This window comes from Pygoscelis adeliae, unplaced genomic scaffold (genome assembly GCF_000699105.1).
Source record: "Pygoscelis adeliae isolate BGI_AS28 unplaced genomic scaffold, ASM69910v1 Scaffold78, whole genome shotgun sequence".
NCBI lineage: Eukaryota > Metazoa > Chordata > Aves > Sphenisciformes > Spheniscidae > Pygoscelis > Pygoscelis adeliae.
Window position 1 is genome coordinate 6,969,001 of NW_008825409.1, and position 13,148 is coordinate 6,982,148.

The 13,148-nt window shown below is 38.5% G+C and overlaps 1 protein-coding gene across 1 annotated transcript in view; it reads right to left on the minus strand.

Annotated features, from left to right (window-relative positions):
• The window catches only part of ABCA13 (ATP-binding cassette, sub-family A (ABC1), member 13), a 211,841-nt gene that overhangs the window by 177,127 nt on the left and 21,566 nt on the right, over positions 1 to 13,148 (minus strand). The window contains exons 6-11 of the mRNA XM_009330486.1: positions 12,541 to 12,704; positions 9,229 to 9,344; positions 8,010 to 8,143; positions 6,035 to 6,199; positions 4,304 to 4,503; positions 2,085 to 2,212 (exon numbers count right to left, since the gene is read on the minus strand). Of these exons, the coding sequence (XP_009328761.1) occupies positions 2,085 to 2,212; positions 4,304 to 4,503; positions 6,035 to 6,199; positions 8,010 to 8,143; positions 9,229 to 9,344; positions 12,541 to 12,704 (907 nt within the window). The remainder of the gene's footprint in view (positions 1 to 2,084; positions 2,213 to 4,303; positions 4,504 to 6,034; positions 6,200 to 8,009; positions 8,144 to 9,228; positions 9,345 to 12,540; positions 12,705 to 13,148) is intronic.

Here is a 13,148-nt window from a genome sequence, read left to right on the forward strand (position 1 = left end):
GAGTCCCATATCCCTAGGCAGTAACCCCCTCAGTCTGTAAGGTGACCCAGCCTTGAAGGATCCAGGACAGAGTACTATTTGGGTTCTCCCACTTGCCACTGTTCCTCTATACTCCTTTGTGTGGATGGAGATCAACGTTTTACCACATAAGCTGAGAGGGCAGATGCCCAGCTGTAGTAAATCAGTGTAACTCCACCGTCATGAAGGAAGGTATACTGATATACAGTATACAGGCAAAATTGTGTAGTATACTTCAAATCAACCCATCCTAAAAAGAAGACTACAGAAACTATCCTGAAGTTTCAGAGGTGTCTTGCAGGTTTGGGTGCACAAGTAAATCAGGATTCCTCAATACGACTAGCAGTACTGATTCCATGTGGCCACATGCTACAAAACAAAACCCACAAGACAAAAATGACACCTTTTGGTCCAATGACCTTAAGAACCCAGAAGATAAACAATCAGCAAACTTCATATTAAATGTCCTAAAAATGCACCTTCGGAAAATTATGTTGAAAGAGTACTTGTTTTCTCATGAGATCTGCTCCCTGCTAAGCACTCAGTCCTTGCTCATTTTTAGAGGCTAAAACAGATTTTACAGTTTAGTTCAGTTAGCTGATACAGCTAAAGGGTATGTTGGATTATGTCTCCTTTTTTTTGTGTATCAACAAGAGAACTGCTCGCTAAATTCCCAGAGTAATCAGCTATAAAGCCATTAAAGGCAAGAAGCATAAATGTGTCATACAATATAACCCAAGGAAAGTGGGCTTTGCTGTTATTACTGATGCTGTAATGTGACCTGTATGACCTTTACTGCTAGTAATGATGCACAGTACTAAAATACACAGAACTTGTGTCAGAGTCTGTGTTAATTTCTAACAGTGATCTTCAAACAAGAGGTTTTTATTCATAATCTGAAGACATCTGAGCTAGAAATCAAGGTCAAAATCGCACAATTTCAGTGGCATCTTGGACAAAATTTGTACTGTTAATATATTGTTTATTCTTTACTGTAAAGTCATATGGAAATATCAGGTAATTTAAGACTATCAATGTCCCCAAAAGGATCAAAGTGTTTTTCACATACCTGATAACAACAGAGTAATACAAGTGTTCTTCCTATATATACCCTCATTATAGTATTGCAGGTCTCCACTAAAAGGTTTCACAGAAAGCTATCTTGTCCCTTTTCCTTTTCCCTTTTTTTTTTTTTTAATCCAAATCTGTGGGGACCTTATAATATGATTATATTGTGGACCAACTCCTGGGTATCATGGTGCTGAACATCACACAATCTGAGTCCTAGCACACCGTATAATACTATAAATGTATTCCAAATCTGAAAGTCACAATTGCTGAGCAGACATATTTACAAGAACTCCATAGGAGCTAGTTCATCTTATTCAGTCAAACTGCCGAAAACAGATCCAGTTCCCCAACTTCTTGTAAAATACACCTCCACTTGTCCTGAGTTCTTCCACACTGTCCCTTCTCTTCTGAGAATGGCATCTTCCACTTCCTTCACCATCAGCCTAGCTTTGTGTCCAAAAGCACAGCCCCCAGAGAAAGAAGCACCCGGCCTCTGGGCTTCACAGCCCTCAGTCAAATCCTTACTTAAAGAGATCTGAAAATCCATATGTCCACCTCAGTGTTTTGCTTCACTTGCAATGACCAGCCAGAAAAGTCAAGCTGCATCTAAATCTAAAACCAAGACTTCTTGTTTGTACATACATGACTGATGGTGTCAGAAACTTCTCAGGCATTGATATTTTAATTTTTATTAAGCAGGCTTTATTTCTTGAGTTAGATCTTTAAACAACAGCCACAGCAGCATACAACATCATATAAAATGCCTAAGGAAATTGTTTATTCCTGATATGAAGTGAAAACAGGTATTATGTTGTGTCCTATCATCACTAAGGGAAACAGAATTTTAGGAATTCGAAAGCTGCTGTAAGTATCTGAGTGTGACATGTATTACAGAGCCCAAATGCCTTCCTAAAGGTAGAATGTTATCCATTTCCCATGTTATTCTTAGGAAGTCATGTGAATGCTAGTAAGGGGTAATCACCATGCAGCTTTACCTTCAGTGAAGTATAAATACTGTGCTATTACATTCCTTATAGCTCCATCTACCAGAAGCAATCTCTTCGTAACAGGCCACTGAGGTACATCCTGCAGTGCAGACTGCATTTTCTCCAGATGCAGGATTCTGCAATCAAAAGAGGTAGAGCACAGAAACATTGTGTACTACAAACAAAAAGGTAAAGTTGCTGAAAAATTATGGGATTTTTTTTGTTGTGCAGTCACTGTATCATGTACTTCGTAGTTTCTTACAACAGCAGCAGTATAGCAGTTTCCTTTTATAAAAAAAGAATGAAATTCCAAAATGTACTACCAAATTATTGAACAATTTGACTACAGTCTCTCTCTTAACGGTAGATAATGGATTTTATAAAAACCTTGGCAAACTAAGGAAACAACAGCAAAAACAAAACAAAAGAACCCTTCTGACTCTCAGCATTCACTGATCAGTTTCCCAGGTGAGAAGTACAACTTGTTTTCATGGACAAGTCTACTTCTTTTCAGACTAATTTACCTGAAGGCCAAAACCATTAATGTTAGGGAAGATCTACACACAAAATCATCTCCTTTCCTCTCTCTTGCAGCAAAAAAAAAAAAAAAAAAAAAAAGAAGTTTCCCATGAAAGACTTCATTTTCTATCAAGCCACTTACTGCACTAAAAAAAATGCTTCTGAACACTCAAAGGTGGGAAAAGGAGGTAGTGGCTGCTATTCCACCAGTGACTGTTAGGTTAAGCAAGGGAGTTATACGCCTGTTTTTATAATCCCACATCAGTTCATTTACTTAGGAAACATTTTTTTCATTTTTTTGTGTCCCTGTTCAAACAGATTTGTTTGGAAATGGAAAGAAGCCTGTGTCCATTTTATAAGTTAATTAAAACAGCAACAAATCCAGAACCAAAGACATTTCCTGATCACTTCCCACTTGGGGGTGTGCTGCATTAGAGCACTTTGTATCTTTCAGATTTATCCTCAGATGTTGATTTGTATAGCATGGATCATACCTCCTCCAATGAAGGACAGTTTTTGATATGAACAAGTAGAGCTGTTACAAGCAATGCCTAACTGAGGCCAACATTATAACTCCCAGAAGCGATGCAAGTCATCCAATGTGCAGTTAGAAAGAGAGAAGTATCAGTTCCTGTACTCTGCCATAGACTTTTCATGAGGCTCTGCCAACTCTGACAAACATTAACTCCCTGTATCTACAACTTTTAAGTCCTGTGTAGAACTTTCCAAATCATTTATAAGGTCTTTTTTTTTTTTAATAGGGAAACAGAGCTCTTAAACCACTTTATTTTGCATAAATCATCCAGAACAATTGTCTTGATTTTATTTTAAAACACATGTTGTCAATCAGAATACCTGAAATTAAAGCACAGTCACTCTTTAGAAGCTTGTAGTTGCACTTGTCCTGAAATGAGAATTGAAGGCATTTCCAAAGTTGCAACAAAATAGATTTCTACTAGATTAGTGACCAACTGCTAAAAGAATAATTCTACTGTACAGGAAGATTTGGACTGCTTCAACAAAACAAATAATTCTGAATAAGTACAGACCTTATAGCCATACCTTCATATAAACTGGTTACATTTCCATTAAGTGATAAGCCAAATGGGGAACGTGAAAGTTCAAAAACATTAAAAGAAATGTTAGCCTCAGAGTGCCCTAGATAAGATTGGAAACTACAGATATATATATATAAACAAATAGCATTACATTGTAATTCTGTTCTCCATAGTAGGATTCTGTTCCAAGATCTCCTGCACAAACTAACATGACTGCTACAACAAAAATCCAAAACATTTCACATACACTGGACTTGCTGTACATGAGCAGATTGATCCTACAGCATACATCCATACGAAGCATTACTGAGTCACAGCAACTATTTGTGGGAATTAGACTTTGTTTACAGAAGAAGAATAATTTAGGTCCTAGTTCAAAATGCTTGATTATACACAGCTGCTGATTCCTATGAGTCCTGATCATGTACTCGGGTCCTTTGCTGAACCTGTAAGTACGTACACTCTGAATCACAGATTAAATTTCTTTTTCAGAATGTGTATGCATTGGCACAATTATTTGCCTGTATATGACATTTTGAATTACAGAATAAAAAATAAAAACACAAAACAAAAATCATAAATCAGCTAAATGTAATGTGAAGATAAATATTCAAGTTGATCTTTAAGACAAGTTGCAGAAAGATAACTTACAGATTATGAGATGCAGTATATCCTTCTGAAAAGTAGGCATCTGATTTCTCATTCCATTGCTGGATCAGGGTATTTATCTCTGAGAAAAGTTTCCTGGCTTCCCTGTCATCTAGAAACTGAGACATTAAATCAGCTATGATTCTTTCAAGTTCCAAAAGGAGTTTCTGAGCGGGGCTTCTGCTGAGCCATTGCTCAAATACCTAGCAGATTGAATGAAAAACAGAACACACCTTGTTAGAGAATCAAAGCTTTCTTATTTAGACACGACACAGAATTTGCATGTCTTTAAAAAAACCCCACAATTAACAACAATAGTAAAATTTCTCCCTAACAATGTGTCTAGACTCTGAAATGACTGGCATCACAAAGGTTGATTTTCAATGCAGTTTGTACTGACCTGCAAGTTGGCAATATAACATGCTACATCATACAGAGAACTAACATCATATGCGGTGCTGTCCTTGCCCAAAGACGCAGGAATGGTGAAAAGATAGCCTGAGACTGGAACCAACCAAAAGCAGACCTCCACGGTCAATAACTCAGGCTTGCTTTCCCTTACAGTTCTGCCTACACTACCGACTCGATGGAAGGCAGCAGCCTCAACGTTTTTGGGGTCCCATTACACAAAGAGATGGAGAAGGAGCCTGCATGCTCCTATTGTGTAGCCTAGAATAAGGCATGTCAAGGCCTGGCGAAAGCTACTGACTGCTCTCCTTTCCTCCACCATTACGTTTTTTTAATGCCAAGTGGTTAAAACAGATTTGTACTATAAAAGATGCCCTGTTCACCAAGGGAATTCTCAGTGGCCAGCAGCTTACAGTACTTCAAGTTGCCATCATAAGGACGTCAGCTCTTGAGAAGAGTTTTAGAATCATGGCTGAAATTATTACTGGATTTTCCTACGGCTACAATAGGAATTAGTGCATTAGTTTTGGCAATCACATTAAATTATTACTTCAAGTCATCATACATCAGTGAAACCTTTATCAAGAGAGAAATCAAAGGCTACATTTTTGAGGAAATATACGATAAGCTGTACTTGTTTTCTTTAGATGATATTGCAAACATCTCCAGAGCAGCTTGATACACAGCTGATATTTTTTAATGGGGGAAAAAAACATATTTCAGTGGGAAAACAAACACCAGCATTGAGGCAGCTAGGTAAGTGTTTTCCCTCGGAAACATCTGAATGGTTTTTCCTTTTCTCCACACAACTACATATATGTCATCGTAGAGACTGCATGCCAAGATGTTCTGTGAGAGCATAATTTTAAGATGCTATACTGGAGATTTACTCTCATCCTCTTCAACATGCTTCAGCCACTATTGCTAGAGATAGTAGAGGGGAATTAAAAATAAATGAATTAGATACTATATCAGTGGAGTCCTGTAGTCTGCTTTCAGTTTTGCCCAAAATTCAGGCTCAGGTGGGACAGTAAATGGGTCTTCCTACTGTCAGGCCTCTGCAGTGCAGTATATTTCACTACATTCCCTATTAGATTTCAAATCTGTATTTGAGTTAATGAGAAAATCTGATTAAGTGGACACATGGTGATAGATTATAATTCTACTGTAATGATGCTTTATAAGGATTACTTTGTCTTCTTAGCAAGATGAAAAAAGTTCATGACCATAACATTTAATAGCTAACTCAGATCTTTTACCCGAGTTACTGTTGACAGCCTACATGCAAAAATTAGGAATTTAATCTATTAACTTATTACAGCGTACCTGTGCATAGAGTCTGAGCTTGCTGACAGCATGAACAAGATACAGTTTGGCCTCATGCCATGCAGAAATACAGCCCTCTTCATTATTCTCTTTGTTTGCTTCATCTTCTGCCACACTGGACAGAGCAGAACACACAAACTGCTCCAGTGTTTCTCCTGTGGGAATCTGGCAGGGACGTAAGAAATTGATGAGCATCTCAACTCTCTTGAGTTGAGATTTCAACTCTCCTGCTGAGTGTTATCCCTGTTATCAACTTACTTATCTGGTGAAAAAAGAATATCACATAGCCTCCTTCAGTGAGAACAAAGCCCATTTAATCCAGCCTCATATTCTGGGGCATGTACTTCAAAGTACTCCACATGCAGAGTGCTGTATAAAATACCAGTGGCCCCATTAGGGTTCTCATACACCACGCAGAACAATGATACTTGTATATGCAAGGAATTTTCATTGTGTAGCTACACCAGTGTTGCTACTTCTACAGTCATTTGCAGGCTGATGCTGAACTAACTTGATAGCAATATAGTACACTTACACTAGAATTTTGCACTAGAATAGCTGTATTGAAGCAACTTCACAAGTATAAAGATTACTGGTGTAAAAAGCATTCAGTACAATGGTACATCTCAACCAATGATTACATGCAGCAGACTAGTTTTAAATTGAAGTTGGCAGGTTTCAGCAGTGTGGCCAAGAAGCCAGAATTTTTTTCTCAGAGCCTGACTTCTAAATTCTGTGTTGAAAGATTTATTATTCCCAATCACATAAATTTTATTAAAGCATACAAAAATAATTTAGCACATTTTAATTCTCCCTATTAATGTCTTTCTGAGATACCTTACATCCTAACTCCTTTCAACCATGACTAGAAAATTTATTAAAAGTTTTGCAGATGTTTTGACACCAAACGAGCTGGGGCATTACACACAGAATTGAAGTGCTCAGAATAGACACTGTCCAGGCTTCCATATTTCTCATCATACTTTTTGAGGGTCTTCAATGCCCTAACACAAGCACACAATATCAAGATATTAGTTTAATCTATAAATAGCTAGCAAGTGAGTTGCCTGGAATTACACAGCCAACCATAGCTAACAGGCTGCAGTCAAATTCAGTTCAGTTGATCAAACTGGCCATCACTGATATTTCATTAAAAGACCAGTCAAAAGTCAAGTTTTTTGATAATTTACCCCTTTGTGTAAATCAGCTATTTTTATAATGAACTTTTCAAAAGTACAACTCTAGACTGTACCTGGTAAAGAGCAAACAGCTTTTAGATAAATACCAGCATGTTCTATTCAAAACCTGTGGACCTTAGTAGAAATTCAAAAGATGTTTCAAGTTTTCTGCAGTTCAAACCAGACCATCACAACAGATAACTTTGGTCTAGAAGAAAGTTTAGAAAGACCTCTCTGAGAAAAGAGATTTTCTTCAAAATTTGACACATCGCTGGTATATTTGAATAGTCCCACTGAGACAACGCATCAGTCAAGTATGTCCATATCAAGACTGCACAACTGAGAAGAAAGGACTGATGATGTGCCTTAATTTACACACAGAAGAGATAGGCATTCTTTGTCCGTCAAAGCAGATGAAAAATGCTACCTACCAAATTAATCCAGGCAGCTTCAATTCTAGGATTCTAGTTTAAAAGCTTAGTGGAGCAAACCCCAGAATTTTCTACAGGATTGGATAATAAACTCAGGACTTCACGATACCCAGTGGTGACTTCAGAGAAGCATAAATTCATTAATGTACACAACTAGACCTATCAGCATCTTCATGTGCAGAAATTCCAGCTGAAGTTAAATACATTTATTTTGATGGAAATGAAGCCAGGATATTTAGCAGTCTTCTAGCTGCTTCACAAATCTAAGGTATGACTATAGCTTTTGTAAGGCATGAAAAATCCCTTCAGGGTACAAATAAAAACAAAGATGAAAGGGAGAGACATTGAAATTTTCAAGTGGTTTACCTTTGTTAATTGTGCTGTGTAACTTAGCAGCTTCTCAACATGAAGATCATCAAAACCAAACCTGGATTCAAGTTCTGCTCTCACAGCATGTGGATTCCACAAAACATCCCCAAGGGAAAGATTATACTGAAAACCTGAAAGAAAAAAAACTTTTTGTTTACACAATTCCTGCTTTTTGTTCCTTTTGTTTCTTGATGATACATACTTGATGAGATCCAAGCACCACGTTTCCAGCTTTTCACCAAAAAAAGAATAAAATAATGTGTGCACCTGAACAACAATTTCACCAGGATAAAATCGATGATTGCATTAGTAGTATGGTAAGGTCAGTTAATCTGATGGTATTCCAACAGCTGATATGATAATGGTCAGATGCCCCTGCAGAGTGATTGCCAGCAGACCCCCAGGGTGCCAATCTGAACTGTGTGTCTATTTCTGCATGTAGTCATATAAATGTGTGTGTATGGGCTGGATATGAATCATTGCTGAGAGGGAGAGCACCATGAGAATACCAGAAGATCCAGGGAATTCAAGCTCACCCTCTGTGCAAGGGCTCCAGCATAGCACCTTTGTACCGCTTCAGTCTTGGTTTTGACTGCTGAAGTGGGATTTAGACTGCATATCATTCTTAGCCTGACGTTCTATGCAGAGCAGACAGCTGCACCTAGAATCTAAGTGTGTGCCACCAGACAGTTTGCCAATGAAACTTGTTCCTAACCTTTTCTTGAGGAGTTCTCCTGGGGCCAGCCTACCTTCTCCAGTCAAAGTCATCTCCTATAATCAAGCAGCAGATGAGGAAATGTAGCCCTTCAGCTGAGACCAGAATTTATGATAACAGAAGAATGAAGCTTATAGTAAAACAGCCATAATGCTTAATATGCATGTCCAAAACAAGAGGCTATCCGTCTATCAAATGGAAGAAATTATCCTTTGCAGTGATTTAGTCTCTCTCCGAAATTCACCACTGAAAGATCATTCTAAACATGATATATTAGATCAATGTGTTTTGTTTATCAAATAGTTGCCAGTCTGATGAAATTTAGTTATTAGTATTCAAAAAAAAGATCAATAAAGAAATGGGTTAGCACTACAGCAATATAGTTCAATTCTTAGATCTTTTACATTAGGAATTTAGCAGAAGCTCAGACAGTTACTGCTATCGCATATTCCCAGCATGCTTACAAGCTACTTCAAAAAAAGTCTGAAGCAAATTCCTTACCTTCTAAGCTCCTATCCTGTACTGATGTAGCAGTTAAATTCAGTGCTGTTTTCACCACTTCATAGAAACTTTTGCCCAGTGGCATCATAGCTAAATCCTTCAATGATGCTAAGGTACTGAAAGTGAAAAAAAAAAAACAAAAATCAAGCTCTCTATACACCCAGAAAAACTGAAAGGGCATGGTGGAAAAAGATGAAGCTCAAGCAATTGAATATTAAAATACTTTCTTTATTGTTTTGTCAAGTTAGACTTTTCATGAAAAAAACCACAAGTTGAGATTTTACAGTTAGAGTTTCACTCAGTTTTCATTAAGGAAATGTCTCCTAAGAGGACCAATATCCTCATAAAAAAAAAAGAATGAGAGAAAAAGAGTGAAAAGTGAGAGCAAAAATGAGAGCAAAACCACCACAAGAGTTCTTCCAGTTATCCCCACAACAAGGCAGGATGGACATAGAATACTTGTATTTTACTTCCACCCAAATTGCAGAGAAAAAAAGAACCTTTAAAGCAACAAAACACTTATTCTCACAACAAATGAAACAAAGCACATCAGAAAATGCATTGATAAAAATATATCTATTGAATTTCTTACAAGTCCCAGTCTCAGTAAGCTGTGAAACAAACTTCTTTGTTAATGTAAGCTGTAATTTACTATTTAAAGTTTACATCAAATTTATCAGTTATTTCCTATCGAGTATTCCTTTGTTATTATGAAAATAAGAATCCAGTTTTGTTAGAGTGGATCAGCAGTTTCCAACATATGCAAAAGGAGGAAAAAAAAAACAAAAAAAACCAAAAAACCAACACTATTTAACTTCACCAAGTAGGTGTGAAAAGTTTCTCTGAGAGACACAGCAAAGATGGTACGGTCCAGGAAGTTGTGAATTTAGGATCCTTTCTGCTGACTAAATTCTGCCTGAGCTAGGACCTCTAGAAATGTATGTTAGTAATACAAAGCCAGTTGAGAAGTAAGCATTGGTTTTTGTTATTTGCTCTCCAAATTGCATTAATTATGGCAAATTTGGTCATTGAAGGGCATCAAAGTCTTAAAAAAAACCAAAACCCAAATGTAAACATCTGAGTCTCCTCTTATTAATCACTTGTGGTTTGACCCCAGCTGGCAGCCAAGCACCTACACAGCTGCTCATTCACTCCCTTCTCCCACAGGACAGGAAGAAAATAAAAGGCAGGCAAGAAGACTCATGGATCGAAAACAGTTTAATAGGTTGTGCTGGTTTTGGCTGGGATAGAGTAACTTCCTTCACAGTAGCTAGTATGGGGCTGTGTTTTGGATTTGTGCTGGAAACAGTGTTGATAACACAGGGATGTTTTGGTTACTGCTGAGCAGTGCTTACACAGCGTCAAGGCCTTTTCTGCTTCTCACCCCACCCCACCAGCGAGGAGGCTGGGGGTGCACAAGAAGTTGGGAGGGGGCACAGCCGGGACAGCTGACCCCAACTGACCAAAGGGATATTCCATACCATGTGACATCATGCTCAGTATATAAAGCTGGGGGAAGAAGGAGGAAGGGGGGACGTTTGGAGTGATGGTGTTTGTCTTCCCAAATCACTGTTATGTGTGATGGAGCCCTGCTTTCCTGGGGATGGCTGAACACCTGCCTGCCCATGGGAAGTAGCAAATTAATTCCTTGTTTTGCTTTGCTTGCGTGCGCGGCTTTTGCTTTACCTATTAAACTGTCTTTATCTCAACCCACGAGTTTTCTCACTTTTACTCTTCCAATTCTCTCCCCCATCCCACCAGGGGAGAGTGAGCAAGCGGCTGCGTGGTGCTTAGTTTCCAGCTGGGGTTAAACCACGACACAGGTGAAGCAAAAGTTGTGCATGCAAGCAAAGCAAAACAAGGAATTTATTCACTACTTTCCATCAACAGGCAGATGCCCAGCCACTTTCTGGAAAGCAGGATCTCAACATGCATAACAGTTACATGGGAAGACAAACTCTGTAACTATGAACACCCTCCACTTTTGTCCCTTTCTCATTCTGTCTGTACTATCGGTTCAGGGTAAAGAAATCGCTGCTGAGATTATGTTAACAGATTAATAACTTGATGCAGCACAGCAGCCAGTGGTTACTGCTATCTTTGTTTACTGCTGCTGAAGAAAATAACCATAAGCTTACAATCAAGTTCCTGTCTTACCTCAGGAACACTCAGACTCTGGGAGTTTGCAAACCTTTCAGAAAAGACTTCTGCTTTTGGGATACGAGCACTACAAGCACAGCTAATACAGGTTTGCACGTTAATAGTTCAGAGAACAAGCTGGAATAAGGTTACAAATGACTCAGGCATAAAGGGGAAAAGAAAAAAAATCAAGCCCCAAGACAGTTGCAATCCACATATTGTAATAAGAAGAGACTTATTTCCCAGCTTCAAAAACGTTATGCCATCATATCCTTCATATCTTTTTTATTAGGCAAAAGACAGTGGGATGCTAAAGGGTGGCAGAATCAGCACAGACATTTCCCAAAGTCATTACCCCTGCCTCCCCATGGGGTAAGGCTGGTGAAGTTCATGGCCAGTGTTGCACAGGCAGCCAGGTTCAGTGGCCTTCTCTAGCCTTACAAATATGTTAATTGACTACAATGAAAACTACCTATCAACCTGTTACAACCAACTACCTACTCTGGCAAATACATTTTTTACTTTTTCCTAACAATTCCCGTATTTTACTGAAAATTTCTGTTGATACTTGTCTTAGTCTGTGCTTTCGATACCATGTCTTCTTCTGAATCCAGCTGTCCTTTACCTGGTGCAGAAAACTTCCATATTCAGAATACAGTCTCTGCGGGTTTTTTCTTACTGCTTCATTTCTTGCAAGAGAACAGCCAAAGCTATTTCAATAGCAAGAGGCTTGAGAAACAAAATGGAGTAATTTTCCCAATATTGACCAAGCGCTACATACATATTAAGTTGATTAGAATCCAAACTATGATTTGCTTATATTCATATGTAAATATTCTGTCTTTCAAGGAGTCCCAAAGCACATTACAAAGTTCAAAGCTGGACTAATGTGATGGGCTAATTTCAACCATTGCTAAGATGAAGCTACTTCTTGGAGACTCCTAGGGAATCTCTGTGGAGCTGGACAGAGGTGAAAAATACAGTTATGAAGGAATCGGAATGGGTGAAAACTCCTACTACAACTCTATAGAAGCAGAATCTGGTAAACACAAGAAAATTTCAGCCTCTTTACACTGATAAAGATGCTTATTTTATTAAATAGGCAGTGAGAAGAACAAGAATTGCAGCTAAAATATTAAAACAGTGCACTTTCAAGCATGTAAGAGTACTTACTTTTGAATAACTTTTAGAAACTGTGCTATGGCAGCTAACCCATCTTCTGTATAAAAGCTGTTCGATTCAAGGCGAGGGAGTGAATGCAGAAGGTTCCAGAAATATGGTTGCTTGTACAGGTTTTCTGCTCTAGAAATCATTTCCTCCGCTTCATTCAAATCCGTCTTTATGTGAATAAAACACATTTACATGCAACACTTGCATTAACAGAAAAAAAAATAGCAGATGCCTGTTACTTCCCCTACCCCTGCCCTCTTGAATTTTAAACCATTTAAAATATTTTTTTCAAGTGGAAACGTACCTCTAGCTTTGGTAATTCACCACATCCTTTTGGTGGTACTTTGAATTTATGGCAGCTTTATTTCAGATGTCTCTCTCTGATGGAGAATGGAGCTGAGAGAAAAGCTAAGCACTGTCTTTCTGCTCAGAAGTGTAACTCTCTCCCAAAGAGAAAGATCATCTTTGACATCTCAAACACAAGGAGCCCTTTAGCCCTCCAATGAATTTCTAAGTCTAGAGTATAAAGACTAGGGGGCTGCCAGGGACATGCCATCCTCGCCTCAGCCTCACAGCTCCTGGGGGGAGGAGGGGGGGGGGGGGGGGGCGTC